The 27,918-nt window shown below is 41.6% G+C and overlaps 1 protein-coding gene across 1 annotated transcript in view; it reads left to right on the forward strand.

Annotated features, from left to right (window-relative positions):
• The window catches only part of LOC131827958 (translation initiation factor IF-2), a 75,257-nt gene that overhangs the window by 35,370 nt on the left and 11,969 nt on the right, over nt 1–27,918 (forward strand). Inside the window, exon 4 of the mRNA XM_059168882.1 lies at nt 9,880–9,957. Within this exon, the coding sequence (XP_059024865.1) occupies nt 9,880–9,957 (78 nt within the window). The remainder of the gene's footprint in view (nt 1–9,879; nt 9,958–27,918) is intronic.

Consider the following 27,918-nt stretch of genomic DNA (forward strand, 5'->3'; position numbering starts at 1 on the left):
CAAATCGGAGTGTTTACCCTAGAAAAGGAAGGGAGGCTCTTTCCATGCCGTGTTCAAATTCCTGTCCCCTACCTGGCCCTTGGGGAGAGGCTCTGCGGGGAGGCAGCTGCCCTTACCCAGAACCTGCCTTCTTGATGTGACCACCAGCCAAGGGGTCAGTGCCTGGTACAGCAGACAGTTTTGAAAAGAATCACCTTTGAGGAGCAGAGACTCTTGGACAAACCTGGGGACAAACCCCCACCCCTCCAGGAACACATTTGGCTCTTCAATCAGCACCTGGGGTAATCTTTAGCTCAATAGACTGAAAAAGAAAAATTCTTCCCCAACTGGTCTGGGACAGAACTTTTTTGTGTGTGATGAAATGTATAATTTTCTTCCAGGAAGAAGTCAGCATTCCTGATGAAACACACAAGCAAATTTCCGATGAATTTCAGTAGAACTGAGACTGGGGGGAAACCAGTGTCCTGTCTGCCCAGTTGCCTTGAAGAAGGAAGGAGGCAGCGGCTGTGCCCGTGTCTAGGGGAGGAGACATGGAACTAACTCTTTCCTAACTCCTCCCATGAAGAGAAGCTATCACACAAATAATATGCCCTAAATATCACACGAGTAAATGCCCTAAAATAACAATAAAACATGCGGTAGAGGGCTCACTTGTGTCTTAATGGACACCAGCAGAAACAGGCTCACGGTGACTGTGTGGTGAGATGGGTCCTGGGTGGGAGCACCACACCCTGAGGGGGGAGGAAGCTGAGCACGTGAGGGTGACCCTCGGTTTCTTTGTCTATACAGATGGTAGTTACTGTGCCTCCATCCCTTGAAGGTGGTGATGATCAAATAAGACAAGGATTAGGTGGGAACATACCCGGAAAAGCAGAAGGCAACTGGGGATTCAGGGATTTATTATTCCTATCATCGGATTCAGACCTCATCTGCCCCACCCCAGTGAAGCTCTAGACGCAAGTTCTACTCCAGTCTTCTGGAAATAGGTCTTCTTTCCAATGGCCAGCAATTCTCCAACCACCCACCTTCAAACACCCTGTGCATTTTCTCTGTGAGTGCTCCAGCTTTGAAGCCTCTGCAATACATAACTTCCTTCCTCCCTGCAACAGCTTCCTGAGTCTCCTGAGGCCTCCGCCCCAGGCTCCCCAACATTCAGACCAGCACAGCCACTCCCCAGCAGGCCACCCCTGCTCCGTTTTCAGCTGGGCCAAGGCCACCGGAGCTGGTACTGGGAGAACGGAGGCAGTCACCTTCCTAGCCCACCGCAGTCCCTGCCAGGCTCCTCCACAACCCCCAGCCCAGGATCGGGCGAGGTCTGCGTCTCTGGGCTGATGATGAGATAGCTCATGGTTGTTAGGTCTGCTTGAATAAGCCCTTTTGTCCCAGAGAATTTTCCCATGTCAAACATTTAGTCTGTTGTGTTATGGGTCAGTGAGCAAGGAGATAAGTCTGCATTCTTAAACAACCTTGTGAACGCAAGACATCTGTCTGAAAGACAATCAAACAACATCTGTCACACTGTCCCCAACTTTGAAGACACTTTCTTAAGAAGCAAATCATTATTTTATGTTTTAGTTCTGAAAGAAAGGCATTTTCTTTGAAAAATCCAAATAGTACAGAAATGTATACTTTCGAAGAGGGAAGTTCCTCATAAATCTGTGCCTCCCTTTCCCCCCTCCCCCAAGGCCTGATAACTATCGTGAATACTTTGGTGTATCCTGCTGAGATATTTCCCCTCTGTACCTGCTAACATAGACTATTATTATTTTCACCCTCCTCTCTATCACCAGACCATAGGTCTTGTTTGGCAACTTGCTTTTTAGATTTAATGCATCTTAAACTCCTTTCCCTATTAGGATCTCTCTGATTTAACAATTGCGTAGTGTTCCATTGTGTCTATGAATCATTTATTTAATAAGATCCCTACTGACAGATATTTGAAATTCTACCCCCTCTAACGCAGTTTTTCCTATATAGAAACACCACCGCATCTATGTTTTTACATAGTTGTGAAAGTGTCTCTATGAGTAAGAAAGCAGAAATTCTGGGTCAAAGGTAGAAGCACTTGAAATGTAGCAGGCATTGTCAAATTAACAAAGCAAGCATTGTTGTTCAGTCTGTTGATTTCCTGAAGGTGGAGAATGCCGGCAGACACCTAGAGGCAACAAGAAGTGGCTGTGCATCTTGGGTGCCCTTTGCAAGAGTGTTTCCCACCTGCTGCAAGGCTTAGGACGTCTTTTGAGTGTGAAGACTAACCCAGGAGAGATCAGAGGCATCAACTATCAGTTGAGTGAATTCCAAGAAACGTGAAGCCTGAATGACACAGACATATTTTATTTTTTGAAGATGTGATTGGGTTTATTAATATAGTCCTTATAGCAAGGAGAGAGATGCTCCCCTGAATGAAAAGGACGTTTATGAAATTGTCTGTCCGGCACCCATTCTGTCTTTTGGAACAGCACATCTCTTTGGGAAAGACCTCTTTCCAATGCCCGATTCCAGGAATTGGGTTCCTGTAGGATCTACCTAGATTACCGTTTGCCACTCCAGGCAGGGATCAGTGAATAGAATCTCAGGCTAATTAAAAGCCTTCCCTAGAATTTTTTGGATGGGAAGTAAGAGGAAGAGAGGTCTTATTCCAGGTGAAGGGGTTGGAAATGTGTGTCCAGAGGGAGCCAGGGGCCATAGTTTCTGTCCTGCAGAGAAAGATATTTGCAGAGACTGAAGCTCACATCTAAATAGAAACTCAGTCAAGAGGCAAAGAAAGCTCCAGAGCCCAAGCCTTGAGTGAGGCCCTGATTCTTATCATCTCCAAGACCCAGAGGCTTCCAGTCTCTTCCCCTACTTTTGATATATGCCAAAAAATTAGTTTTGCCTGTTTTTGACCTTTGTATAAATGGAGATGTACAATTTGTACTTATTTGTCCTGGTTTCTTTGGCACGACAGTACATGAGCGAGGCTCGCCCAGGTTATTGCCTATAGCACTTTTACGCTTCAACTGCTACATAGTATTTTTTTTTTTTTAAAGATTTTTTATTTATTTATTTGACAGAGAGAAATCACAAGTAGGCAGAGAGGCAGGCAGAGAGAGAGAGAGGAGGAAGCAGGCTCCCCGCTGAGCAGAGAGCCCGATGCGGGACTCGATCCCAGGACCCTGAGATCATGACCCGAGCCGAAGGCAGCGGCTTAACCACTGAGCCACCCAGGCGCCCCTACATAGTATTCTCTTGATGCTGACAGCCCATGAATAAGATAGTTGGGCCATGTGGTGTCTCTAGGCTAACTCTGAGGAACTGCCCAATGGTTCCCCAAAGCAATCATGTCATTTTAAGCTCCCACCTGAAAATATGAGGTTCCAATTTCTCCAATTGCACACCATCCTTGATATTGTCTGCTTTGGATTCTAGCCATCCCAGAGGAGGTGAAGTGATAGTCCACCCCAGAATGATTTGCGTTTCCCTGATGGCTACTGATGCAGAGCGAATCTTCATATGCTCCTTAGACATTCGTGTATCTTCTTTGGAGAAAAGTCTATTCAAACTCTTTGCCCATTTTTTAAAATGGGGTTATTTGTCTTTCAGGTAGATGAGCTCTAAGCGTTCTTTAAATATTCTGGGTACAAGACTTTTATCACCTATATGATTTATAGATATTTTTCTCCTCTTCTGGGGCTGACTTGTGTTTTCCAAAGATCACTCTGGTTATTATTTTGACAGTAGACTGACCACGGGGAGGGGGCAGGGTTGGAGGTTGGGAGAACAGACAGGAGGCTCATGGAGTCATCCAGACAAGAGATAATGGCAGTCAAAATGAATTCTGGTTCCCTGAGTTGTAAGGCAGATCCTTGGGTCTGCTCTAAAATCTCTGTCTGGTTCTGTCCCTGGCATTGTCTTTGACTCTCCCTGGCTCTGACCTATTTATTTTTGCCTATAGTTTTGCTAACCTCTGCCTGATTTCATTTTATGTCCATGTCCCCATTTTCCCTTCCATTTCTTTATGTATATTAATTTCATCTTGCCAAAGTGTAGGCAGTTCCGTAAATCACCTCATATCCCCTTTGCAATGGGGATAAAGCATGGGAAAATAAAGATGAAGAGGTGGTAGATCAGAAGATGGATGGAGGGACTCCTGGCTTCTGCCGACTTAGAGAAGTGAGGGTCCTCCTGGTACTAGCCCTTCTGCAGTTATTTATCGGGCTCTGATTTCCTGTTCCACTTCCTGGATCCCCAGTTGCCCATGATGTTCTGGGAGCCAGGTAAGTGACTCAGAAGTGGAGGGATGCAATCAAGTGAGAGCTCTGGGGGACAGCCTACAGATCCCTGAAAACACAGACACTCCATTCTTCTTTAGTCTATGGGCAATCCCTCCCTAATCTGCATGTCACCAAACTTTGATAGGCAGGAATCATGCCACAGATGGCCCACATTCCTCTCTGGGAGTTAAGAGTCAGGGCTACAAAAGTTCCTGGATACAAAGTCTGTACATATGAATCAAATGAATTCTTACATATTAGAAACAAAATAGTAAAAACAAAAATTTTAAAGAAATATCATGTAGAACAGCCAAGGCTGGGATGAGGAGGTGTGAAAGATTTAAGGAAGTATTCTTTCTCATTCTCTCCTCTTGCCTGACTCTAGTCCTTGCCTTAGGAAATTATTGGGTGGTGCCTGGGTGGCTCATTCAGTAACTCTTGGTTTCAGCTCAGCTCATGATCTCAGGGTAGTGAGTTTGAGCCCCATGTCAGGTTCTGTACCCAGTGAGGAGTCTGCTTGAAAGGTTCCTTCCTTCTGCCCCTGCTGTCTTCAATTAAATAAATAAATCTTAAAAAAAGAAAGTATGGAAAAATATCAAATACCCAGGAATAAATCTAGTGAAAGATGCTCAATATTTCTGCAGCAAATATTTTGAACATTACTGGGAAAACTTAAAGAAGGACAAAATAAGGGTGTGTGGATGGTTCAGTTGGTCGGGCGTCTGCCTTCAGCTCAGGTCATCATCTTGGGGATCTGGGATCAAGCCCTGAGTGGGGCTCCCTGCTCAGTGGGAAGTCTCCTTCTCCCTCTGTCCCTCCTGTCATGTGTTCTCTCTCTCTCCCTCTCAAGTAAAAAAATCTAAAAATAAAGACAAAATAAGTAAAGATCTCCACCTTGTCTGTGGATTGGAAGATTAAATATTGTTAAGAATTGAATTTTCAGTTCTTCCTAAATTCACCTAAAAATTCATGGCAGTTCTAATAAAAATCCTAGCCGGTTACTTTGTGGCAATTGAGAAAATGATTCTAAAATTTATATGGAAATTTAAATGATTTAGAATATCCAAAGCAATTCTGTATGCAAACAAAGCTAGAGGACTTATATTACCTGGTTTTGAGACTTACTATAAATCTATAGTAATTAAGACAGTATGGTAATGGTGCAAAAATGGACAAATAGGTTGATGGAATAACAAAGAGAATCAAGAAACTGCCCTCACATATATGGTACCTGCATTCACTTGTTCCATGGCAAGTCAGTAAGGGAACAATGTTTTTTTTCAATAAGTGATGCGGGCCAATTAAACATCCATATGTAACAAACAATCCTGACCCCTACCTCACACTCTTTACAGTGATAAATTGTAGTTCTAAATGTGAAAGTTAAAACAGTAAACATGATGGAATATCTTGATTTTGATGGTAGTTATGTGAACTTGTTAAAAGTTTGTCCATTTTGGGGGCACGGGGTGGCTCAGTGGGTTGAAGCCTCTGTCTTCAGCTCATGTCATGATCCCAGGGTCCTGGGATCGAGCCCCACATCGGACTCTCTGCTCAGCAGGGAGCCTGCTTCCCCTCTCCCTCTCTGCCTGGCTCTCTGCCTGCTTGTGATCTCTATCAAATAAATAAATAAAATCTTAAAAAAAAATTTATCTACTTTGTGGTAGTTCATCTAGTCCCCTATGTTTTAAACTCTTTAAATCTATGAATTATACTTTACAATAAAATGTATTTAAAAAGCAAGAAAGAGGTATCAGAACTATAGCTGAAAATGTTTTGAGTTTTACTGCATGTAAATTACACTTGGATTAGAAGATGGAAAAATAAAGTAAGTAAGGCTATTGGGTTGTTGGGAGCTAGCGACCTTGACATAGATCAGCCATCAACCCCAATGCTATGCACTGTGCGTTGGGTGACCTCTGCCCCCACGTACAATTCATCTTACTCTGAGGGCACCACGAGAGGAAGTGGAAAGTTTACTAGGCAGGAAGAAGTCAGAAGAGTTGTGTGATTAGCATCTGACTTTATATAGATTCAGTTTCAAGATGTGACGAGCATGCAGAAGAGAATGGAAAACCCCACTGTCTCTTGTCCCTAGGTTTAGGCAGGAAACTTTGTGATGAATCAAACCCCAGTTACCAGTGTGACTAATATGTTGAATGAACAAGCAGCAAGAAACCAATCTTTTTTTTCTCCTAATGGCAACTCCAACCTGATTTTTCTAATTATGTTATCTTTTCCTGGTGTTTTGGTTTGGGTGTTCTTTGAAGCAGACCCTGAGACATGAGTTTGAGAGCACATGGTTTTTATGGAGGCAATCCCTGGACACATTGGTAGGTAGAATGAGGAAGTGAGACAGGAAAGTGAACCAGCCAATGAAGAGGGAGTTTTCAGGCCCGAGAGCGTAGAGCTACCTGACCTGGAGGGACAGGAAGCTGTGCCCTGACCGCACAGCCTCCTGCCCCTCATTGGTTAAAGATGGCTTCCAGACCCTTGAGCTCTGCAGCATTTTCGGTTGGCCTCATTTGAGGTTCGGGTGCTCTCCCTGGCCAGATAGAAGCCCCCAGCCAGAGTCGTAAGTATTGGCAGTGTGCATCCTTGGTCTAGGGTTAATGCCACAGGGTATGGGTGTGACTGTGTCTGTTAAAACTGCTTAAAATCTGAGGAGGGCCCATATTTTTTCCAGGCCCTTTAATTACAAGGAAAGACTCCTGTTAATAATCAAACAAGTTTCATATGCTCTAATATTTGATATTGTATCGCACTTAAATCTTCTCCCTGACATTAGCTGGGGCCTGACTTAGTCTGAGGATCAATAGGGAAGTGATCTGATGGCTTTTCTTTCCTAATCACTTATTTTCCTCTTTTACCATCTGCTTTTTTCAGTTTCTGCAGGGCTGCTGTGCAGGGGAGGAGAGGAAGGTGCAGGAAAGGCTTGGCTTGACCTGTTCCATTGTAATTTCATGCTGGTGTTCTTTGCGTGCCGAGGACCCCCACGTGCTAGGTTATTTTCTCAGGGAGCATTTTTGGGGGTCTTGGCAAGGATTCTGCCATTTTCGGTATCTTGTACCTGCAGTTGTTCCCTTGAAGTGGGTGATGTCTCCTCTTGCTGGCCAACTGATTACCAGTGAAAGACTCCCTTTTCTGTTTTCTAATTCCTTCATCTGCTGTACTCCCATGTGGGTTTCTTGGGTAGAGCCTCCCTCAACAAGACCTGTTTGGGCTCCCTTCAGCAAGCCCACCTCTGGCCGTTGGGAGATGGACATTCCATCCTTGTCCATCAGGACATTCCCACTACAGATACCATGTCTCTTCCTTCAGCTTCCAGCATCCTACAACTCAAGGGGTGTGTTCTAGCCACAACCTCCGGCTTTTAGACTCTGCAGATATGGTTCCAGCCATATGTCCTTCTTGTTGAATTCTCCAAGAGGTCCTTTGAAAGCTCCTTGCACTGGCTGGTTTTTGGTTCCCAGCTGGTGGTTCACATTTTCTTCTCTGGAGATCCCACCATTTTAAGGGAGAATCCTGAAAGTCACACTGGCCCAATTTAAGATACCATCCCCCCGCAACTTAACAGTGACTCACAGGTCAGGGAATGGAAGATGCTGATGGGCTAAGCCAACCAGGGTCTGACCTGACTTTGGAATAGGTCCCTTCTTCCCCTGTAGTATGTGGTTAGCTGCCGAAATGATAATAAGAATGTTGTTAGAAAGGTTATATTAGTTATATTAGATGTTAGAAAGGTTATATTAGTTCCTGGGGCAGCCATAACAGAGTACCCCAGACCAGGAGGCTTGAAACAACAGAAATTTATTGTCTGATGATTCTGGAAACTAGACATCCAAAATCAAGATGTTGGCAGGGCACTGCTCTCTCTGACAGCCTTAAGGGAGAATCCTTCCCTGCGTCTTCTAGCTTCTGGTGTTTGCTGGAGATCCTTGGCATTCCTTGACTTAGAGAAGCCCCCTTCTGGTCACATGGCTGTCTGCACCCGTGTGTCTTGATTCATCGTTTTCTCTCCATGTGTGTCTGTGTTCACAAAATGTTCCCGTCCTTTACAAAGACGCCAGTCATATTGGATTAAGCACCCAGCCTGCTAGAGTCTGACCTCATTGTAACTAATCTGCAATGACCCTATTTCCAAATAAGGTCACATTCTGAGATACTAGTGATTAGGACCTCAACCTATCTTTTGGGGGAGACACCCAAAAACATCTACTTAAAACTATTCTTGAAGCTTATTTTTGCACAGAATTGTTAATTTGATTATGTAACTTAATCATCACGCTTGCATCCCAAATTAAATTCATCTAGTTTTTATAAGCAGCTTCGCTTAAAAAAAAAAGAAATATTGACCCTCTCCGAAATTATTAAAAAGTGTATGTTATCTATTTTGAAGATAAAATATACACCAAAGAGGCATAACAAAAATATTTTTATCCAGGGAGCTTCATGGCAAATATAAGCAAAGCCTCCAAAGGGTAGTCTTGTGGGCACTTGCTCATTCAGTGAAACCCTTCTGGTGGGTTTGGGGAACAGTTATGCATTCTATCCCCATCTTAGAGGAGCCTAGAAAAGCGTCAGAAGAAAATCTCAGTGGAGTGGTCTTTTCAGCTGCTCTTATCTCAAGGGTTTCCCAACTGATCTGCCTCCCAATGGTTGTCCTGTGTGTTTTGTAATCCCATCCTTTCTCTCATACCTATCTCTCTGTCTTTCTATCTATCTCCACATGTCTAATCTGTCACTATCTTTATCATTATTTATCTATTATCTACCTATGATACATACATATTTATCCAATTTACACATATTTAAATTTTTATTACATAAATAATTCATGTTTACTATAAATCCAGTAGTTGGGGTAGGGGTCATGATTTTGTTCCCCAGAAGATATTTGGCAATGTCTGGAGATACCTTGTTTGTCACAGTTGGAGGACTCTATTGACATCTGGTGAGTAGAGGCCAATGATTTTGCAAAACCTCTGGAAAGACATTGGATGGCTCCACAATAAAGAATAATCTGGCCCCAAATGTAACTTGTGTCACTAGGGCTAAGATTGAGAAATCCTACTTTGGAACAATAGAAAATTCAAAGAAGCAAATGGAAAATCATCGCCTCTGGGCATTTTCCCAATTAACGTTTTGGCCAAATTCTTCCAGATGGCTTTTTACACATACAAGTATATGTGTGAATAATTACAGATGTATAGGGAAAAAATGTGATTATAATTATGCACGCTCTTTTATAACCCATTTTTTTTTTCACGTAATGGTAATATTGCTCCATGTAATCTTTTCTCATTGAAAAACAAGGGTTTTTTTTTTTTTAAACAAAAGCATTACATTTATGTGGTTAAAAATAAGAATTGCAAAAGGGTGTACAAGAAAAACATGTTTTTTCACAAGTGCTTATGTATACTTCAGTAAACGTGATTCTTAAAAAGCCACAAATTGGATTATGCAATAAAACGCTGTATACTTTGCTCTTGTTACTTAATAATATATCTTAAGGCAATTTCCACATTGACGCAGAGATCCACCCCATTCTTTAGACTGGGGCATAACATTACCTATTACCCTATTGATGGATTCGTTCTTTCCATGTTTTTGCTGTCCTAATCAGTGATACAGAACACTTCTACACCACCTCTCAGTAGATCTGTGGACGACACCCCAAGAATTGGAACTGGTAAATTAAAAGGTATGCACTGACGTTTTTAGCAGCTATTACAAAATTACTCTACAAAGAGCTTGTCTCATTTACCTCTCCCACTGTTCTTCCTCCCCATAGCCTCACCCACAAATATTTAAATTTTGCAAATCTGATTTAATAAAAATGATATCTAGTTGTTTTTTCCTTTGTATTTCTTTAGTTATTAATGAAGTGGTACATTTTTAATGCTTTTTTCCCCATCAACTGTTCATTTCCTCTACCCTTTTTTTTTTCTCTACTGGGTTATTTTTTATGTTGTTGACTAATGTAACCTCAGTGGATTTAAGTAGCTATACATCTATAAATACTTTCTCCTGGTTTGTCTATTCCCTTGAAGAAATTTGCATTTTTTACTTGTAAAATTTTAATTTATAATTTATTTATATAATTTCATAATACATTTTTATTTATTTATTTTTATTCTATATTATTTATATAATTTTTTATTTAGAAAAAATATAAAATTTAAAAAAATCTTCCCATTTATCATTTCTGGATATGCTATACTACAAAGGCCTTCTCTCTCTCTCTCTCTCTCTATTTTTTTTTTTTTTTAAGATTTTACTTTTAAGTGATCTTTCTACCCAACTTGGGGCTTGAACCTATAACCATGAGATCAAGGGTCACATGCTCTTCCACCTGAGCCAGCCAGGCATGCTATACAAAGCCCCTTTTCATGCCAAGGACACAACTAATTTTATCCATGTTTCCTTCTTCTATGGTTTAATTTTTTTTCATTTAAAAAAAACTGTCTTAAATTTATTTTAGGAGTAAGGGTAAAATGTAACTACTCACCCTGAGACCATTCATCAAATCCTTTGCTTCATTCCACTAATCTGAAATGCACCCTCACCATAGTCTCTATTCCTTAGGCATTTGGGGGCTTTTTCTGGATCTGTTCTGTTTCAGGGATCAGTCCATTTTTGCACTGACACCAAACTGTTTTAAATACAGATGCTATATAATGTATGTTTAGATATAATAAGTCTGATCTCACAAATAATTTATTTATTTATCTTTAAAACATAATTATGTAATAACTCAACTGTATGAAAATGTACAAAGAAAAATACAATGAACACTCAGTTTAAAAAATTACATGTTCTTAGTAAGTTGAAGATCCTGGATTACCTTCCTCTCTTCTACTAGTAATAACTATTCTGACTCTAGTGTTTAGTTAGCATTCCATAAGCTTATAATACTTCTAACTTCTCTTTTTGCTTATGCCTATAATTATATGCAGTATTGTAATTCATGTTTTAAACCTGCTTATTTGTTATAGAAACTATGCACACTCCTAAACAAACCAACTGGTCAACTAGTCTATACAGTTGTGATGATTAATTTTATGTGTTAGCTTGGCTGGGCCATGTGCCTACGTGTTTGGTTAAACATTATTCTGGATGTTTCCATGAAGATATTTTTGGATGAGATTAATATTTACGCTGGCAAATTTTGAGGAAAGAGGACTGCATTTTGCAATGTGGGTGGGCCTCATCTAATCAGTTGAAGTCCTCAATAGAATTTGAGATTGACTTAACCCCAAGGAAGAAAGAATTCTTCCTGCAGACAACCTTTGAACTTAAATGGCAACATCACTCTTCTCTGAGTCTTAAGATTGCTAATACACCTTGCAGATTTTGGATTTGCCAGCCTCCATAATTGCATAGGAATTCCTTAAACTCTCTGTCTCTCTCTCTCTCTTGATCCCATTGGCTCTGTTTCTCTGGAGAACCCTGATAATACATCAGGCCTCTGGCCTTAGCAGCACCAAGAACTGATAGAAAGTTTAAATTATGTTATTCCCCATCCATGGCCCCAGTATCATATTCTAAGGAAGAGTTCCCCCCTTCACCAAGGGAAGGGGTAAAGTGGAAAGTTATCTTTGTTAAGCTTTCAAGAGTAACTGGATAGGAGAGAATTTTCTTGTTGACCAAATAGTTCTTTGGCCCAGGGTTGATCCAGTCTGTGGTCAGCAAAGAAAGGCCTCTCTAGAAGGACCATGTCACAGAAGCAAGACTCCTGCCACACTTTGAGTGACATTTTTCATGATCACAGATCCACAGAGTTACTGTTTCACAAATATCTCCTCCTTATAACTGTCTAGTTGGAGGCACTGTGTTAGTCTCCCAATGCTGCTGTAACAAATTACCACAGATTTTTATTTATTTATTATTTATTTATTTATGAAATTGTCATACATTTAGCAGTTTTAAACAACACCCCCTTATTATCACCTAGTCCTTTTGGTCAGAAGTCCTAGCTGGGCTCAACTGGGTCTTCAGTTTAGGCTCTCATGAAGCTAAAAATTAAGGTGTTGGCTGGATCAATTCTCATTGGGAGGCTCTATAAAGAATCTGCTTCCAGGCTCATTCAGTTTGTGGGCAGAATGCAGTTCCTTGTGGTTGCAGGAATGAGGGTCCCATGTTCCTGCTGGCTGTCAGCTAGAAGTGCTTCTCAGCTTCCAGAGGACACCTGCATTTCCAGACTTGTGGCCCAGACTGCCATCTTTCAAAGCTAACAATGTAGCGTGTCTTTCTCACGCTCAGCTTCTCTCTGCCTTCCTCTTCTGATTTCAAGGGCTATGGGATTATGTTGGTTGGGTTCTCCCAGATAATGCAGGATCTCCCTATTTTAAGAGCTGCTGATTAATAGCCTTAATTACACCTATAAAGTCCCTTTTGCTCTGCAAGGTAATACAACCATAGGTGTGACACCAGAAAGAAAAGCCAAAATTCTTCCTACACAAAAGACCATAGAGGTTTTTCCCAGACAAAAGGACTGGCCTCATTCAAAATTATGTTCAGAGCTCATCTCTTGAGAGAACGAAAATTGCTCTTCAGTGGACAATTTTTCCCACTTGAAGGAATCAAGGATTGTGGGATCACCAGCATGCAGACACAATGTATATTCCAGGCAGTGGGGATGGAGCAGAGACTAGAGAAGGGAGTGCCCATTCTGGGGGCAGAGCTGAACAAACACACCAGTTGCATGAGGACTCTGAGATGCCCCTGGGAAGGGGTTGGGGACCATCTCAACCTATCATCAAGACATTATAACAGGAATTCAAACAGAAACAATGAGTGAGACAAAGAGCAGGAAATGATGGTGGACTTTGGGAAGGCTGCAGGAGAGACTTTCCAGGAGTTGCTGTGTAGAGGTCTGGCTTGAGAGAGCACTCAAAGAAGGCAGAAGAAGGGGTCCTTCATACATTCAGGAGTCTTCCATTTAGGGGAGGGAAGGATCATGTGGGATAAGGAAATAGAGAGACAGCTGAGAAAACGAATGAAGGGAAGAAAGTGGTGGACCCAGAGTAAAGGATGTAGGAGAGAGAAGCATAAGGACAGAAAACCATGAAACAAGAGGAATATTCTAATTCTAAAGGAAATTGCCGTGAATATTATTTAAATCAAGTTTTTGGATGTTCTGGCAAAATCCATAGCCTCCAGCCGGCCCTAGGTGTGTGTTTTGAGGGGTGGGTGTGGGGGCTCACAGCAGACCAGCAATGGACCTTTGTCCTTCCCAACAAAAGCTGTGGAAGTTTCCAGCATCTCACAGCTTCTTTCCCACGTGCTGGGTCTCTGACTTCTCTGCCTGTCAGATTCCTCTGCACACTGGGAGCTGGCTGGGCTACAGGCAGAGAACTTGAGAATTCCCTGCACTCATTGTCCCCAGGAATGCCCCAACCAGTGGGGATGGGAGCAAGCACAGGGATGCTGCCTCTTTGCCCTTTGGGGGCCGGAGCTGAATGGCAGGGGACAGTTTCTCAGAGTTCCCCACCAGATGGAGCCCCAGATGTCCTTTCCCTTGGGACTGGGTCATTTGCTGGCGTCTCTCCCTCCCCCATCTCACCCTCTTTGTTACATTTGTGTCTGGGTCCATCTCACAAGCAAATCACCTGTCCCCAGGTCCTTGCCCCAGTTGGTAGCAGAGTCAAAACGCCACCTCTGTGTAGCTTAGGTTTTTGGCTGGGGCTCTTTAACAAAGAGATTTACAAAAAGAAAACAATTTATGGACCCCTGCAGCACACACTATGTGAGAAAAACCTCTATAAAAGGTAGCCCAAAGCTGTGGCTTAGAACCCTGTTTTATTAGCATCTTCAACCAAGAGTAAAAATCTGCAGAGAAATGATTGGTTGGAGGAAAGCAGTTTTAGGCCCCCAAGGGGGCTTGCTGTCAGAAGGGAAATACATGGGAGGCCACTGATAGGGTAAGGTTTGTTTGCAGATTCCTCTGGTGCTGATAAGTCCATATCCAGTACAAGGAGAATTCCCATCTGGTCGTTTAGGCCCAAAGTGGGAGGGGACAGAAAGCTTTTCACGTTTGCAACATCTTAGTTGCTTTTGGCTTAAATATTATGTTAAAGAGGCATATTTGGGGCAACACAGGTGGTTTCTTTCACCTGCCTCTGGGGGACCCTGAACTAGCACAAGGCCATGGGTCTTGTGTGTAATAAGCGGATTTTAGAATGAGTCCAGAGCACATCACAGAAATCTGGGGAGGAGGCCCTTTAGAACAGTGCGATAACTTCGGCTTTTAGTCTGAGCAAGGTAAGAAACCTTTTAAGTAAACCGTGACAAAAAGTCACACCTTCAAGAATCATTCTAGTTCCAGGCAGAAATGTTAAGTAGACAATACTGGTTCAAATAAGCTCAGGTGGGAGAGCCAGCTGGGGGACAGGCTTTGAGAATCCTCAACTCTTAGATATTACCTGTCCAACATAGGTATGGACAGAAGCTGTGAGACTGGGTGAGATCTTGGAGAAATGAGCATAGTCAGGAAAGGCAAGAAGTCCAAGAACTGGACCCTGGGGCATGTCCTCATTTATGGGGACAAACCAGCAGGAGACTGGGGAAAAGCTGCAGAACCATTTCAATAAGATTCTCTCATCAGATTAAGAATTCAACAACATAAAGTTTGCTCCTGACCTTGACCAGAGCAAGGTCAAGTGACCTTTCTGGTCACTGGTGACTGATGGGGTGAGACCCTTTCTGTGCTGGCTCAAGAGGGAAGGGAGGACAGCAAGTGGAGAGAGTGAAGAGCCACCTCTCTTTGGAGAATTTTGCTGTAAAGGCAAGACCAAAAATAGGGCAGTAGCTGGGGGGTGAGTAATGGGACAGAAAAGGGCATTTTTAGAATAGGAGAAACAGTCATGTTTTTATGCTGCTGGGAGGGACCCATCGTAGTGGGAGACCCAAGGATGTGGTAGGCAGAGGGTAGAATTGTTGGGTTGAGTATTTAAGAAGGAATGGGGTTCGCTGTGCAAGTAGGAGGTGTGCTTTAGCTAAGGACACCCATGAATTATTGGTGGTAACTTTATAGGCAACCTAATAGAATATTACGTATGAAAGTCCTATTGTAAACATGATAACACACCTCAAAAAGAAGCAAAAGGTATGTACCAGAGTTCCTTCCCCTAGGGGTGACTCCACCTATTGGGATGATTTTATACATACAAATTTATGTCACAGCTCAAATGTTACCTCCTTAAAGAAGCCTTCCCGACCCCCACTGCCTGTCAGATCTCTCTGATTTTCCTTGTAGCCTTACTCACCGTCTGAAAATAGCTTGCTAATCAACTAATCGATCGATCAACCAATCAATTAATCCTTTGATCTCCTCCTCCTCGAAATATATACTCTGCAAGGGTTATGAACTTGACTATTTAGTTTGCTGCTGTATTCCAAAAAATAGTGGCCGGCCAGTGGTGTACATGTAGACCAACTCTCTGGAGGGAAAAAAAAAAAAAAAAAATCCAAACCCTCCAAAACAACAAGACCCTGATTTGTAACATTTGCTGATTACTGTGTGTAAACATTCCTACCATGGGCACTTTCAAGCTACCAATATGGCATCAGTGAATAAGGAGTTGGAAAGGAAGGAGCACAGTTGGCTTTCATGAACTGGTACAAGCCAGCTGCACCATATTTGGCACAAAAGCAATGCTCAATCAATATTGGTTGAATGAAAGAATAAGTGACTTATCATTAGCTTGAGCCATTATTCCATTAAAGATATTCCCGGAAGGTTTATGTTTTTCCTGTTCCCTTTCAATCCTTTCCCTCTGCTCTTTTTCTTCGGACATTCTGTAGGTCTCCCACATTGCCTTGCTCTAAGCCTTCCATGACGCTACTCATACCAAATATTCACTGGGTGTTTGAGGCAGTGGAGGGGCGCCTGTCAGGTCCGGACTCTGGGGGCATCTTCCTATTTGTCTCTCTGCCCAGGGCTCCAGATTGCAGGCTTAGTGCCACTTTGCTTTCCTTTCCTAGGATCTGCTTCTTTAGAAACTAAGTGCTTCCCTCCAACGCATCTCTTTTTGGGTCTACTCAACTTAAGCTTGGACACATAGCCCCAAACTCATTAATGTGTCTCCTTGCCCCAAAAGACATCTCTCTATTTGGCATCTTGGAGCATCTTCTAGTATCTTGGAGCATAGTGTTGCAGCAGGGAAAACCCTACAACTCTTCTTTTTTTGACGAGAGGGGTTAAATTTGATTTCCACCTCCCCACTCCTTCCCAACAATCTTAACATGTCTCAGGAGACAAAAATGACTTTTGTGAAGTTATTTTCTTTTTCAATGCAAAAAAAAAAAAAAAAAAGTCTTTTGTAACAAGAAAGAGTCTAAATGGGAAGAGAGACAATTATAAAAGCTCTCCCTGGGGAATCTTATTAGAATGGTTCTGCAGCTTTGACTGCAGTGCCTGCTGGTGTGGATGGTTAATAAGACTGTCTTCAGTGTTACCCAAATGGTTCTCCAACTCAAGACTTCAGAAGGACAACCAAGGAATTATGGATATGGAAAAGCCCAAAGATGAACTTTTGATTCCTCTTCTTAAATGAAAACTCACTTGAGCAGGGCTCTAAAATATCACCTTTCTGGTCTCACCAGGATTTCTTTTTGGTCATGTCCTGGTTTAGCTAATTCTGTTTGTGTGTTAAATGCAGATGCTATCCTGCCCTGTTCTGCCCTGTGCAGCTACTTCCTGGTACTTCAGCTTCTGAAACTGCAGCAGCTCCTAATGAAATCAAACTGTTTTCCAACTGTGATGAAGAGCGTTTCACACCAGTGCTCTCTGAAAAATGACCTGTTGCCCATTATTTATAAATTTGGGAATGATTGTTTTTTTCCTCTGTGCATGGTTCTCTGCCTCTCTTTAGCATTCTTTGCTAGCTGCCTTTGCATTTTCCTGTGTTGTTAATTGTTCACCTGGGCTGAGGTGGGAAAGGATTTATAAGTGTGTTACTTTCTTTGTGATGAGTTTTCATTATATAACAATATGAAGGCCATTCAATTTCCTGTGTGACTCTCTTAAGCCTCTTTCCTAAGGTTAGCAGAATTTCTGTTTTATCACTTTATAGCAAGCTATTAAAACACTTTGGCAATTTTATGAGCTGATTAAACATTCTTCAACTTTTCATTTCTTCTCCAAACAACAATGGAAATAAAAATAGTGACAAAAAATACTTATTTATTGAGTACTTACCATAGGCCAAGAATTCTGCTTTTTTTTTTTTTTTTGCATATTTTTAAACTTAATTCTCAGAAAAACCCTAGAATTATTCTTATTTTAATATAAGGAAACAAACGCAGAAAGGAATGTGCCCTAGGTCTCTGAAAGTAAATGACAGATCCGGAAATCAAATTCAGGCCTGGCTGATGCTGAAGTCCTTGCTGGTAACCTTCCCACTAAATTCTGAGATCTTCTCCTCAGGGCCTGTTGTAGCCAAATTATTCTCTGGGCTGGAGCACCAATAACAAGAGCCACACTCACCTCAGTAGTTATGAACTAACTCAAAGACTAAATCCTGCTCAAGAGATGGAGGTTGTCTACCTTTAGACCTCTTATGCTGTAACAACTTCTATCTCATTGATCAGTGTCTACTGAGATTGCTTCTTTAAAAATTATTTACATGGAGTGACCCCTGGATGGCTCAGTCAGTTAAGTGTCCGACTCTTGGTTTCAACTCAGGTCATGATCTCAGGGTTGTGAGATTGAGCCCCACATTGGGCTCTATGCTCAGTGTAGAGTCTGCTTAAGACTCTCTCTCCCTTTTTTTCTGCCCCTCACCCCACTTGCTCTCTCTTTCTCTAAAATAAATAAATACATCTTTAAGGATATTATTTACATGGAAGCCAAAGAGATACCCAGCAATATAAAAGGTATTTATAGTCCTGCAGTAGATGGCCCAAGATGACTAATGTTAGAGAAATGCACTTGGGATTCACCACAATGACGATGATGGTGGTGGTGATAGTGGTGGTGATGGTGTTGTTATTGTTTGTGTTGTTAATGGGGGTGGTGGCTGTGGCTGTAGCAATGCTGTTATTGTGGATGTTGGTGTTGGTGGTGATGGTGGTGGTAGTACTGTTGTGGTTGTTGTTGGCAGTGGTGTCAGAGCCGTTGGTGGTGATGATGATGGTGGTGGTGGTGACAGTGTTGGTGTTAGTGGTGTTGGTGGTGGTGTTAGTGGTGGTGGTAGTGATGGTGTTGGTGGTGGTGATGGTGGTGGTAGTATTGAAGGTGAAGGTGGTGATAATGGTGTTGGTATTGTTGTTGTTAGTGGTGATGGTAGTGATAGTGTGGGTGTTGGTGGTGATGGTGATGGTGGTGATGATTGTTGTGGTGATTTTTTTAGTCGAGATTTATTTCCTGACTCAACAGCCAAAGTGTCAGATCTTGGACTTTTCTCAGATGTTTTAATTTCTCTGAAATATATAAGGAACTATCTCTCCTGTTTATGTTCAGTTTATAATTGAACACTCTTTTTCTAAAATCAGATTATATTCCAGCTACCTTCTCTGAGAACTTGGTAGAGATGCAGATTTTTGGCCCCAGCCCTGACCTGCTGAGCCAGAACCACTGTGGGTGGGACCCAGCAATCTGTCTTTTAAGAATCCCTCTAGGTAACTGTGAGGCTTGCTTGAGTTTAAAAACACTGGTGTAGACACTCATACAGCTCATCTTGTCCACTTGCTCTCCTCAGCAACCTCAACCACCCCTATGGTTTCAATGACTTCCAAATGACTGAAGCTGAGACCTGCTTTCTGAGTTCTCAATTCAATATATCTACCCACCCTGCTGGGGGGATATGCCATTTCTGCTTGGATATATCAACAGGACTTCAAATTCAGCAACTCAATAAACATTTGTGTTTCACCTTAAATGTCATTTTCTCATTGAACTATGTTTGTTTGGCCTGCTCACTTTGTCTTTGCATTTTATTAAAATTCCGTGTTTAAGCTGGGCCTCCTCTGCCATATCAGAGCTTGGCAAAGACAGGGATCAGATCTGTCTGGGGATGGCTTACTTGTGAACACAACCAATATGTAGGTATGTATTTATTTATCATTATTTTTTGAAAGAGTTTATTTATTTCTTTGAGAGAGAGATAGAGAGCATGAGGAGTGGGAAGAGAGTGAAGCAGGCTCCCCTCTGAACTGGGAACCCAATACAGGGCTTGATCCCAGGACCCTGGGATCATGACCTGAGCCAAAGGCAGATGCTTAGCCAACTAGCCACCCAGGCACCCCTATTTATTTTTATTTTAAAGAGACAGAGAAAGAGAGAGAGAGAGAGAGCTAGTGGAGGGAGGAGCAGAGAGAGGGGGAGAGAGAGAATCCTCAAGAAGATTCCCCACTGAGCACAGAGCTGAATGCCTTACTCGCTCCCAGGACTTTGAGATCATATCCTGAGCCCAAATCTAGAGTTGGACACACCAATGATGGAGTCACCCAGGCGCCCAGACACAGCCATGTGATTTGCTATGTGCTGTCTACAACTGCTTTTGTGCTACAGTGACTGCGTATTTGCTGCAGAGAGCTTCTAAGTTTGTCAAGCTCAAAGTATGTACTATCTGGTCCTTGATAGACAAGTTTGCTCCAGGCCACCCCTCATGCATCTCTAGAAAGGCCAGCTGCAGATGCTCTGGTGCTATCCCACACTGAGCCCTCTGGGGTGCCAGCCTGACTCAGTGGGACCTTCGGGGCCCCACAACTGGCATAAACTTACTTGACACAAAGGCAATATCTAGGGGGAAACCACCATGGGCTCAGGATGTACAAACAAATTTGGCATTTATATTAACATAGAGGAAGGAAATGCTCATGGCCAGAGGCCGGGGCTGTCATGCCCCAGTTCCTTACCACGTCAAATGTACACATCCTAGTTCACACATTGTCAAGAAAAATGAAGAGATCGCTGTTTATTCTTTTACTGTAGTGCTGCCAGTGCATCTTTGGTTGAACTTTTATTGCCCCAGGTATTTTATAACTGCAAGAGATAGAGGTTAAGGAGCAGAGGACTTGTAATAACATACATGATTCTTATCAGAAAGTTTTGTAAATGAGTCTTGGCCAGAAAAATGCAAAATGAATTTTGTCTGGGAGAGGTACAACTGCTTCGTGTCTGGTAGAAAAGATGATCTCAGATAATGTCTTGTCCAGTGGCATAGTAACCAGTTTTGTACATATTAACAAATTCATTTCAGCATTCCTTTGACTTGACGGACATGAATCTCACTTCTTCCCAGTCTCCTTTGAACCAGTTTTAATATCTTCTGGGTCCCTCATTAATTAATGAATTGAATAAAACCATTGGTACGTGTTCATTTTACATTTGTATGAAGTTGTTTCTTTTTTTTTTTTTTTTAAATACTAACATGAATGCAACCTATTTGTTCCCCCCCCTCCATAACCCCCCATGGATTGCTCTGAAGTTAACTGTCTGGGAAAAGCTTCATGCCACACACGTGAGGAAGGCAAGACCCAGGGGCACTTAGCAGGGGACAGGTTGATGGAACACTGTGGTTCAAGTTAACACTCTTTCAGAAGGCCATATGGAAAGAGTACCGATAAACATTTGAAAGAAGTGACTGTATTTGTGCAGTAAAACACTTAAAATTTTAAAAATGTCTTTAATATTTATGTTGGGGAGAAGCAGATAAAACATTTCTTAGTTACTCAGGATTTTAACTCTCAGGATTTGGGACATGAAGTTCTTTGGTTTATAGAGGCTGCTTTCCCTTCATAGGACAGGAGAAACAGGTCAGCTCCAGACATTGTTACACCAGCTCCAGGCACTTGCTTGTCCCTGGCAGCTTTTCTGGGTCTGGCGCTGTGACGCCATTTTGGTTGCGGTTATCAGTCAGAGAAGACCCACCCTCTTCTCTATAGGGGGCCCCTCACGAACATACGAAGTGTTTGGTTCTTCTTTCTACTGCATATTTCACAGAGAGAGCTCCCGCTGGCAAAGAGAGCCCTTGTTATGTCACCTGTGGTGTGGAGCCCCTTCTCCATGAGCAATGGTCAGAAGCTGTGCATTAACCCTTGTTAGAAAATACTTGGGATGCTACAGGGATGAAGGCCTGCTGATGGCGTCTACCTCAAACAATTATGTTTACCTTGATATACTCAGCCCTTTTTTTTCTCTGTTCATGTGACTGGTGAGATTCTACTTTCGGGAAGCACTCAGAGTGGAGAATCTGTAGGACAAGCCAGTGGAAGCCAACAGGCTCTGTGCTATGATGGAGGCTGTCCAGAGCAGCTTCCAGAAGCCATCTCACTGCTCTGAGACTTCAGATACCCTCTCACCCACTACACGAGTCCTTGGAAGGGGGCTCAACTTGAGAACATTTCAGCCTAAGGGGGGATATCCAGAGGCCGGGGATATCTTGTCCTTGGGGAGCCCTAAACCCAATGAAGATTTCAAGAACCTAGGAAAACGGACAGCTCAGAAAGGGTGTGGGAAAGAGTCAAAGACACAGGGCTTCTCTTACAATTTGAACAAAGACTTCCCTGTCTAGGTCAGGAAAACCGTCTCATGCACCAATTCTTTACGTTATTCAACTCTTATCTGGAAGGACGCAATGGCACTTCTAACCTTGATATTGAGCTATTTGGTTAGAGGGTTGAGAAGAGAGTTCTGTTTTTCCAGGGTGGACAACAGGATGAGTTCAGAGGAAAAAAGTGCAGATAGTGGCCAAGGGTACTTGCAATAGCAAGACTAGGCCACGAGAGGGCAGTGTAGACTGTCTATAGAATCTGAGAGAGGAAAAGGTGCGGAAAGTAGAGGGGAGCTGGAATGCAAATTTAAAATTTAAAATTCACCCGCCGAATTTAGAATAACGCCTCCACAGTAGTTTTTTTGCTTTCATTCTGCTCTGTATCTCCTGATGAGAACCATCGCCCCAGAAGCCTGAAGCAGGTTCCTGAAGGACCCATTGGTATCAGGTCCCTAATTTGGGAGGTCTTGGGGTCAGGGAGTTAGGGAGAGGTGAGCTGGCTAGGGCAGCAGGTGGTGGAAGGTGGAGGAGGGTCTGGATCACCTTCCATTTCCATCAGCAGTGCTGCAGAGTTTCCGTCTCTCCACATCCTCACCAATACTTGTTATTGTCTGTGTGTGGGTTTTGTTTCTTTTAAAAATGTTTTTTACAGCCATCCTTGTAGGTATGAAGTGGTATCTCAATGTGGTTTTGATTTACATTTTCATAATGATTAATGATGTCGAGCATCTTTTCAAGGCCTTGTTGATCATTTGTATATCGTCTTTGGAGAAATATTTACTTGTTTGTTCATGTTGCCTTGAGTTATTTGCAGTTTTTTGTTGTTGCTGTTGTTGTTAAGCTTCCGAAGTTCTTTATGTATTCTAAATATGGACTCCTTATCAGAGAATGATTTGCGGATGTTTTTTCCCATTCTATGGTTGTCTTTTCATTTTCTTTTTTATTATCTAGAAAGTATTTATTTTTTAATTACAGTTGACATACAATGCTATATTAGTTTCAGGTGTACAACATAGTGATTTGACGTTTTTATAGATTATGAAGTGCTCACCATAGTAAGTGTAGTTCCCACCTGTCACTTTACAAAGTTATTATAATATTATTGTCTACATTCTCTATGCTGTACTTTTCATCCTCACAACTTAGTTATTTTATAACTAAAGTTTTTACTTCTTAATCCTCTTCTCTTATTTTGCTCATCGCCTTCCCCACCCACTTCCTCTCTGGCGATCACCAACTTGTTTTCTGTATTTATGAATCTGTTTCTGTTTTGTTTGCTTGTTCCCTTGTTTTTGTAAAGTGTTCCAGCCACTGTGAAAAACAGCTTTTTTTAATTTTTTTTTTTTAGGTACCACATATAAGTGAAATCATGTGGGACTCATCTTTCTCTGTCTGACTTATTTTATTCAATGTAATACCCTTTAGGTCTATTTATGTTGCTGAAAAAGCTAGATTTCTTTCTTTTTATGGCTGAGTAATATTCCATTGTATAAATTCCGTTATGTGTGTGTACATTACATCTTTTTTATCCATTCATCTACTGATGGACACTTAGGTTGCTTGTATATTGTGGCTGCTGTAAATAATGCTTCAATGAACTTTAAAGGGTGCATATATCATCTTGAACTAGTGTTTTTGTTTTCTTCAGGTAAATACCTAGAAGTGGAATTACTGGATCCTATGGTATTTCTATTTTTAATTGAGAACTCTCTATATTGTTTTCCAGAGTGGCTGCACCAGTTTTCACTCCCACCAACAGTGCATGAGATTATCTTTTTCTCCACATCCTCTCCAACACTTATTTCTTATCTTTTTGATATTGACCATTCTAACAGGTGTGAGGTGATATCTCATTGTGGTTTTGATTTGCAGTTCCCTGATGAGCATCTTTTCATTTGTCTATTGACAGTCTATATGTCTTCTTTGGAAAAATGTCTATTCGGGTGCTTTGCCCATTTTTAAATTGGATTTTTAAAAATTTTTAAATTTTTGCTTTTGCTTTTGTGTTTGGTTTTGGTTTTGGTTTTGAGTTGTATGAGCTCTTTACATATTTTGTATATAAACCTCTTATTGGATATATCATTTGCAAATAACTTCCTCCATTCAGTAAGTTGTCTTTTCATTTTGTTGATGGTTTCTCTCACTGAGCTAAAGCTTTTTAGTTTGATGTAGTCCTGACTGTTTATTTTTGCTTTTGTTGCCTCTGTCTGAGGAGACAGATCCAAAAATAATAATTGCTAAGACTAATGTCCAGGAGTTTATTGCCTATGTTCTCTTTTGGCAGTTTTATGGTTTTAGGTCTTACATTTAGATTTTTAATCCATTTTGATTTTATTTTTGTATATGATTTAGGAAAGTAGTCCCACTTTTATTCTTTTGCATGTATCTGTTTTTTTCAACACCATTTATTTTCAATGATTGAGATTCAATGATTGAGATTTTCGATCTCAAAAGAGATTTTCTTTTCCCCATTATATATTCTTACCTCCTTTACCATAGATTAACTGGCCTTCCGTGTGTGGCTTTATTTCTGGGATCTCTATTCTGTTCCATTGATCCATGTGTCTCTTCTTGTGCCCATATCATACTGTTTTGATTACTATAGCTTTGTAGGATAGTTTAAAATCTGGGAGTGTGGTATCTCTAGTTTTCTTCTTCTTTGTCAAGATTGCTTTTGCTCTTTGAGGTCTTTTGCATACGAATTTTGCATAAAATTTGCATGAAAATTTTAGGATTATTTGTTCTAGTTAGGTGAAAGATTTTGTTGGCATTTTGATAGGGATTACAGTATCTGTAGATTACTTTGGGTAGAATGTACATTTTAATAATACTCTTTCTTCCAATCCATAAGCCTAACATATATTTCCATTTATTTATAACATCTTCAATTTCTTTCATCAATGTTTTAGAGTTTTCAGAGTATAGATCTTTCACCTCCTTGGTTAAATTTATTCCTAGTTATTTTATTCTTTTTGATGTAATTTTAAATGGAGTCATCTTGTTATTTTCTCCTTGTGTGTGTTATAGTGAATAGAAACACAACAGATTTCTGTAGAGTAATTTTGTATCCTACAACTTTACTAAATTTATTAGTTCTAATAGTTTTTGATAGAGGCTCTAGGGGTTTTCCATATATAGTGTCATGTCATCTTGAAATAGTGAGACAGTTTTACTGCCTCTGTACCAATTTGAATGCCTTTTATTCCCTTTTCTTGTCTGATTGCTATGGCTAGGACTTCCTGTACTATGTTGAAAGTGGTGAGAGTGAGCATCCTTGTCTTGTTCCTGATCTTGGAGGAAAACCTTTTAGCTTTTTACTGTTGAGTATGATGTTAGCTGTGGGTTTTCCTTTTCACTTTCTTAAGCATATATTTTGATGCACAAAAGGTCTTAATTTTGATGAAGTCTAATTTATCTATTTTCTCTTGTTGTCTATGCTTTTGGTGTCATCTCCATGAAATAATTGCCAAATCCAGTGTTATGAAGACTTTCCCCAAAGTTTTCCTCTAAGAGTTTTGTAGTTTTGCCTTTTAGTTTTGGGTCTTTGATCTATTTAGAGTTAATTTTTGTATATGGGGATTTTCACATATGGATATCCAATTTTCCCAACATCTGTTGCTGAAAAGACTATCCTTTCCTCATTGAATGATCATGGTGCCCTTGTTGAAAATCAACTGACTGACCATATGTATAAGGGTTTATTTCTGGTATTTTTTTTTAAAAGGTTTTATTTATTTATTTGACAGAGAGACATCACAAGTAGGCAGAGAGGCAGGCAGAGAGAGAGAGAGGAGGAAGCAGGCTCCCTGCTGAGCAGAGAGCCCGATGCGGGACTCGATCCCAGGACCCTGAGATCATGACCTGAGCCGAAGGCAGTGGCCTAACCCACTGAGCCACCCAGGCGCCCTATTTCTGGTATTTTATTTTACTGATCCATATGTCTGTTCTTATGCCAGTGCCATACTGTTTCAATTACTGTAGCTTTATACTGCATTTCAAAGTTGGAGAGTGTGAGTCTTCTGACTTAATTCTTTTTCTTTTTTTTTTTTTTTAAAGATTTTATTTATTTATCTGACAGAGATCACAAGTAGGCAGAGAAGCAGACAGAGAGAGACAGAGAGAGAGGAGGAAGCAGGCTCCCTGCTGAGCAGGGAGCCTGACGAGGGGCTCGATCCCAGGACTCTGGGATCATGACCTGAGCTGAAGGCAGAGGCTTTAACCCACTGAGCCACCCAGGCACTCCTGACTTAATTCTTTTTCAAGACTGTTTTAGCTATTCAGGATCCATTGCAATTCCATATAATTTTGAGAATCAGTTTCTCCATTTTTGTGAAAAGGCTTTCAGAATTTTTATAGAGATTTTGATGAACCAATAGATGTTGGGGGGTAGCATTGACATCACAAAATGTTAAGTCTTCCAATCCATGGGTGCCTGGGTGTGTCAGTGGGTTAAGTGTCCACCTTCAGCTCAGGTCATGATCCCAGGGTCCTGGGATGGAGCCCCACATTGGGCTTCCGATTCAGTGGGGAGTCGTCTTCTTCCTTCCACTGCCTACCACACCCCCTTCTTGTGCTCTCTCTCTCTGTCAGTCAAAAAAAAAATAATAAAATCTTAAAAAAGAAGTCTTCCAATCCATGAACATGGGATTTCTTTCCATTTATTTAGGACTTCATTAATTTCTTTCAGCAATGTTTGGTAGTTTCCAGCATACCATGGGAGCCTTTCACTTCCTCAGTTAGATTTATTTTGAAGTATTTACTTCTTTTGGATGATATGTAGATGGAATTACTTCCTTAGTATATATATTTTTAATTATTGGCATACAACTCTGGGCTGTGGATCAGCCTGAAGAGAAAGCTTAGGGTCTTTTCAGGTCTTTTCTGCATCTGTCCCTGGACATATGTGAAGTGGCTTTCTCTTTCTTTCTTCGTTCCTTCCTTCCTTCCTCCCTTTCTTCACACCCTCCTCCCCCCATCCCTCCCTCTCTTTCTTTCTTTTTATTGTTATTATTATTATTATTATCATAAACCTGGTTCCAACCCACACACACGTACACACAAAACCCAAAAACCACAAACTAATTTGTAGCCAAGCTAGCAATGTATAACTTGTGACAATTCCCTGATCCCAGGACCCCTGTCTTCACAGACTCTAGCAAAGACTTCTTCTAATCTGGGATGTGGGGAAGAGAGACATCAAACTATTGAAGGAAGAAAAGTCACCTGTCAGTGTTGAGAGCCCATTACAGAACTTAATTTTAACTGGGCATAATTTCCTCTTGAAGGTTGATTGTGGCGCTATGTTACCCACATTCTGGGGGGGAAATCTGCGTATCTGAATGGTTTCTTTTTTTCAGAAAGTGACATTTGTCTTCTTGCCAATTTTGTAAAATTTCAGTGATAGTATCCCCTGTTCCCAAGGCTCCTTGGGACTCCCCTTTTCCATGCAGAATCCACACCAGATATTTAAAACCTCTGGATTTCTATTTGCCCTCCGAACTCTGTGTTCTGGCACATGATGGTGGGTCAGTGTTGGACCTGTCTAGGGAGGCAGTTTCATTTGTTAATGAGGCTATTGTGGGGGACTTATGGGGATCCCATAATAAGGCCCTTTACATGTTATATTTCAAAGCCACTTAACAGAGAGAGGGAGAGAAGGATCCAGGTAGCTGGAGATCATAACATCAACTTTATTATGAATCAAAACTAGATTGGGAGATGTGTCACGGCAATGAGTTTCCTCATACTGGGCCCCATGATTAGGGACCTCACCGCAGCCAGGCAGGGCCTGCTGTCACAGCACCCACACCTAGAGGCCTAGAGGCCTCCTCTGTGTCCCCAGGATGGCTCCAGAGAGACAGGCAGGAAGAGACCACACCTCATAGTCCATGCGTCTTATCCAGAAACATCTAAGAGCTTACCTCTCATGGGAAGGAAGAGGGAGCAGTGAGGGACCAGGAATGTTGTGCTGACCAATGTCCCTCTCCTGGGAGGAGACACTGGGAACTGGGAGTGAATGTTCCCCACTTCCACATTTTTTAGGCTCCTTTCTGCTCTTTGCTTCCAATTCTCGTCCACAAGAGGAAGCCCAGACTTTCTGCAGCTACAGTGGCCTCTGCCCCTACTGCCTCTCCCTGCCTTGAATTCTGCAGGCCCAGGGAGCC

The sequence above is a fragment of the Mustela lutreola genome, chromosome 3 (genome assembly GCF_030435805.1).
Source record: "Mustela lutreola isolate mMusLut2 chromosome 3, mMusLut2.pri, whole genome shotgun sequence".
NCBI lineage: Eukaryota > Metazoa > Chordata > Mammalia > Carnivora > Mustelidae > Mustela > Mustela lutreola.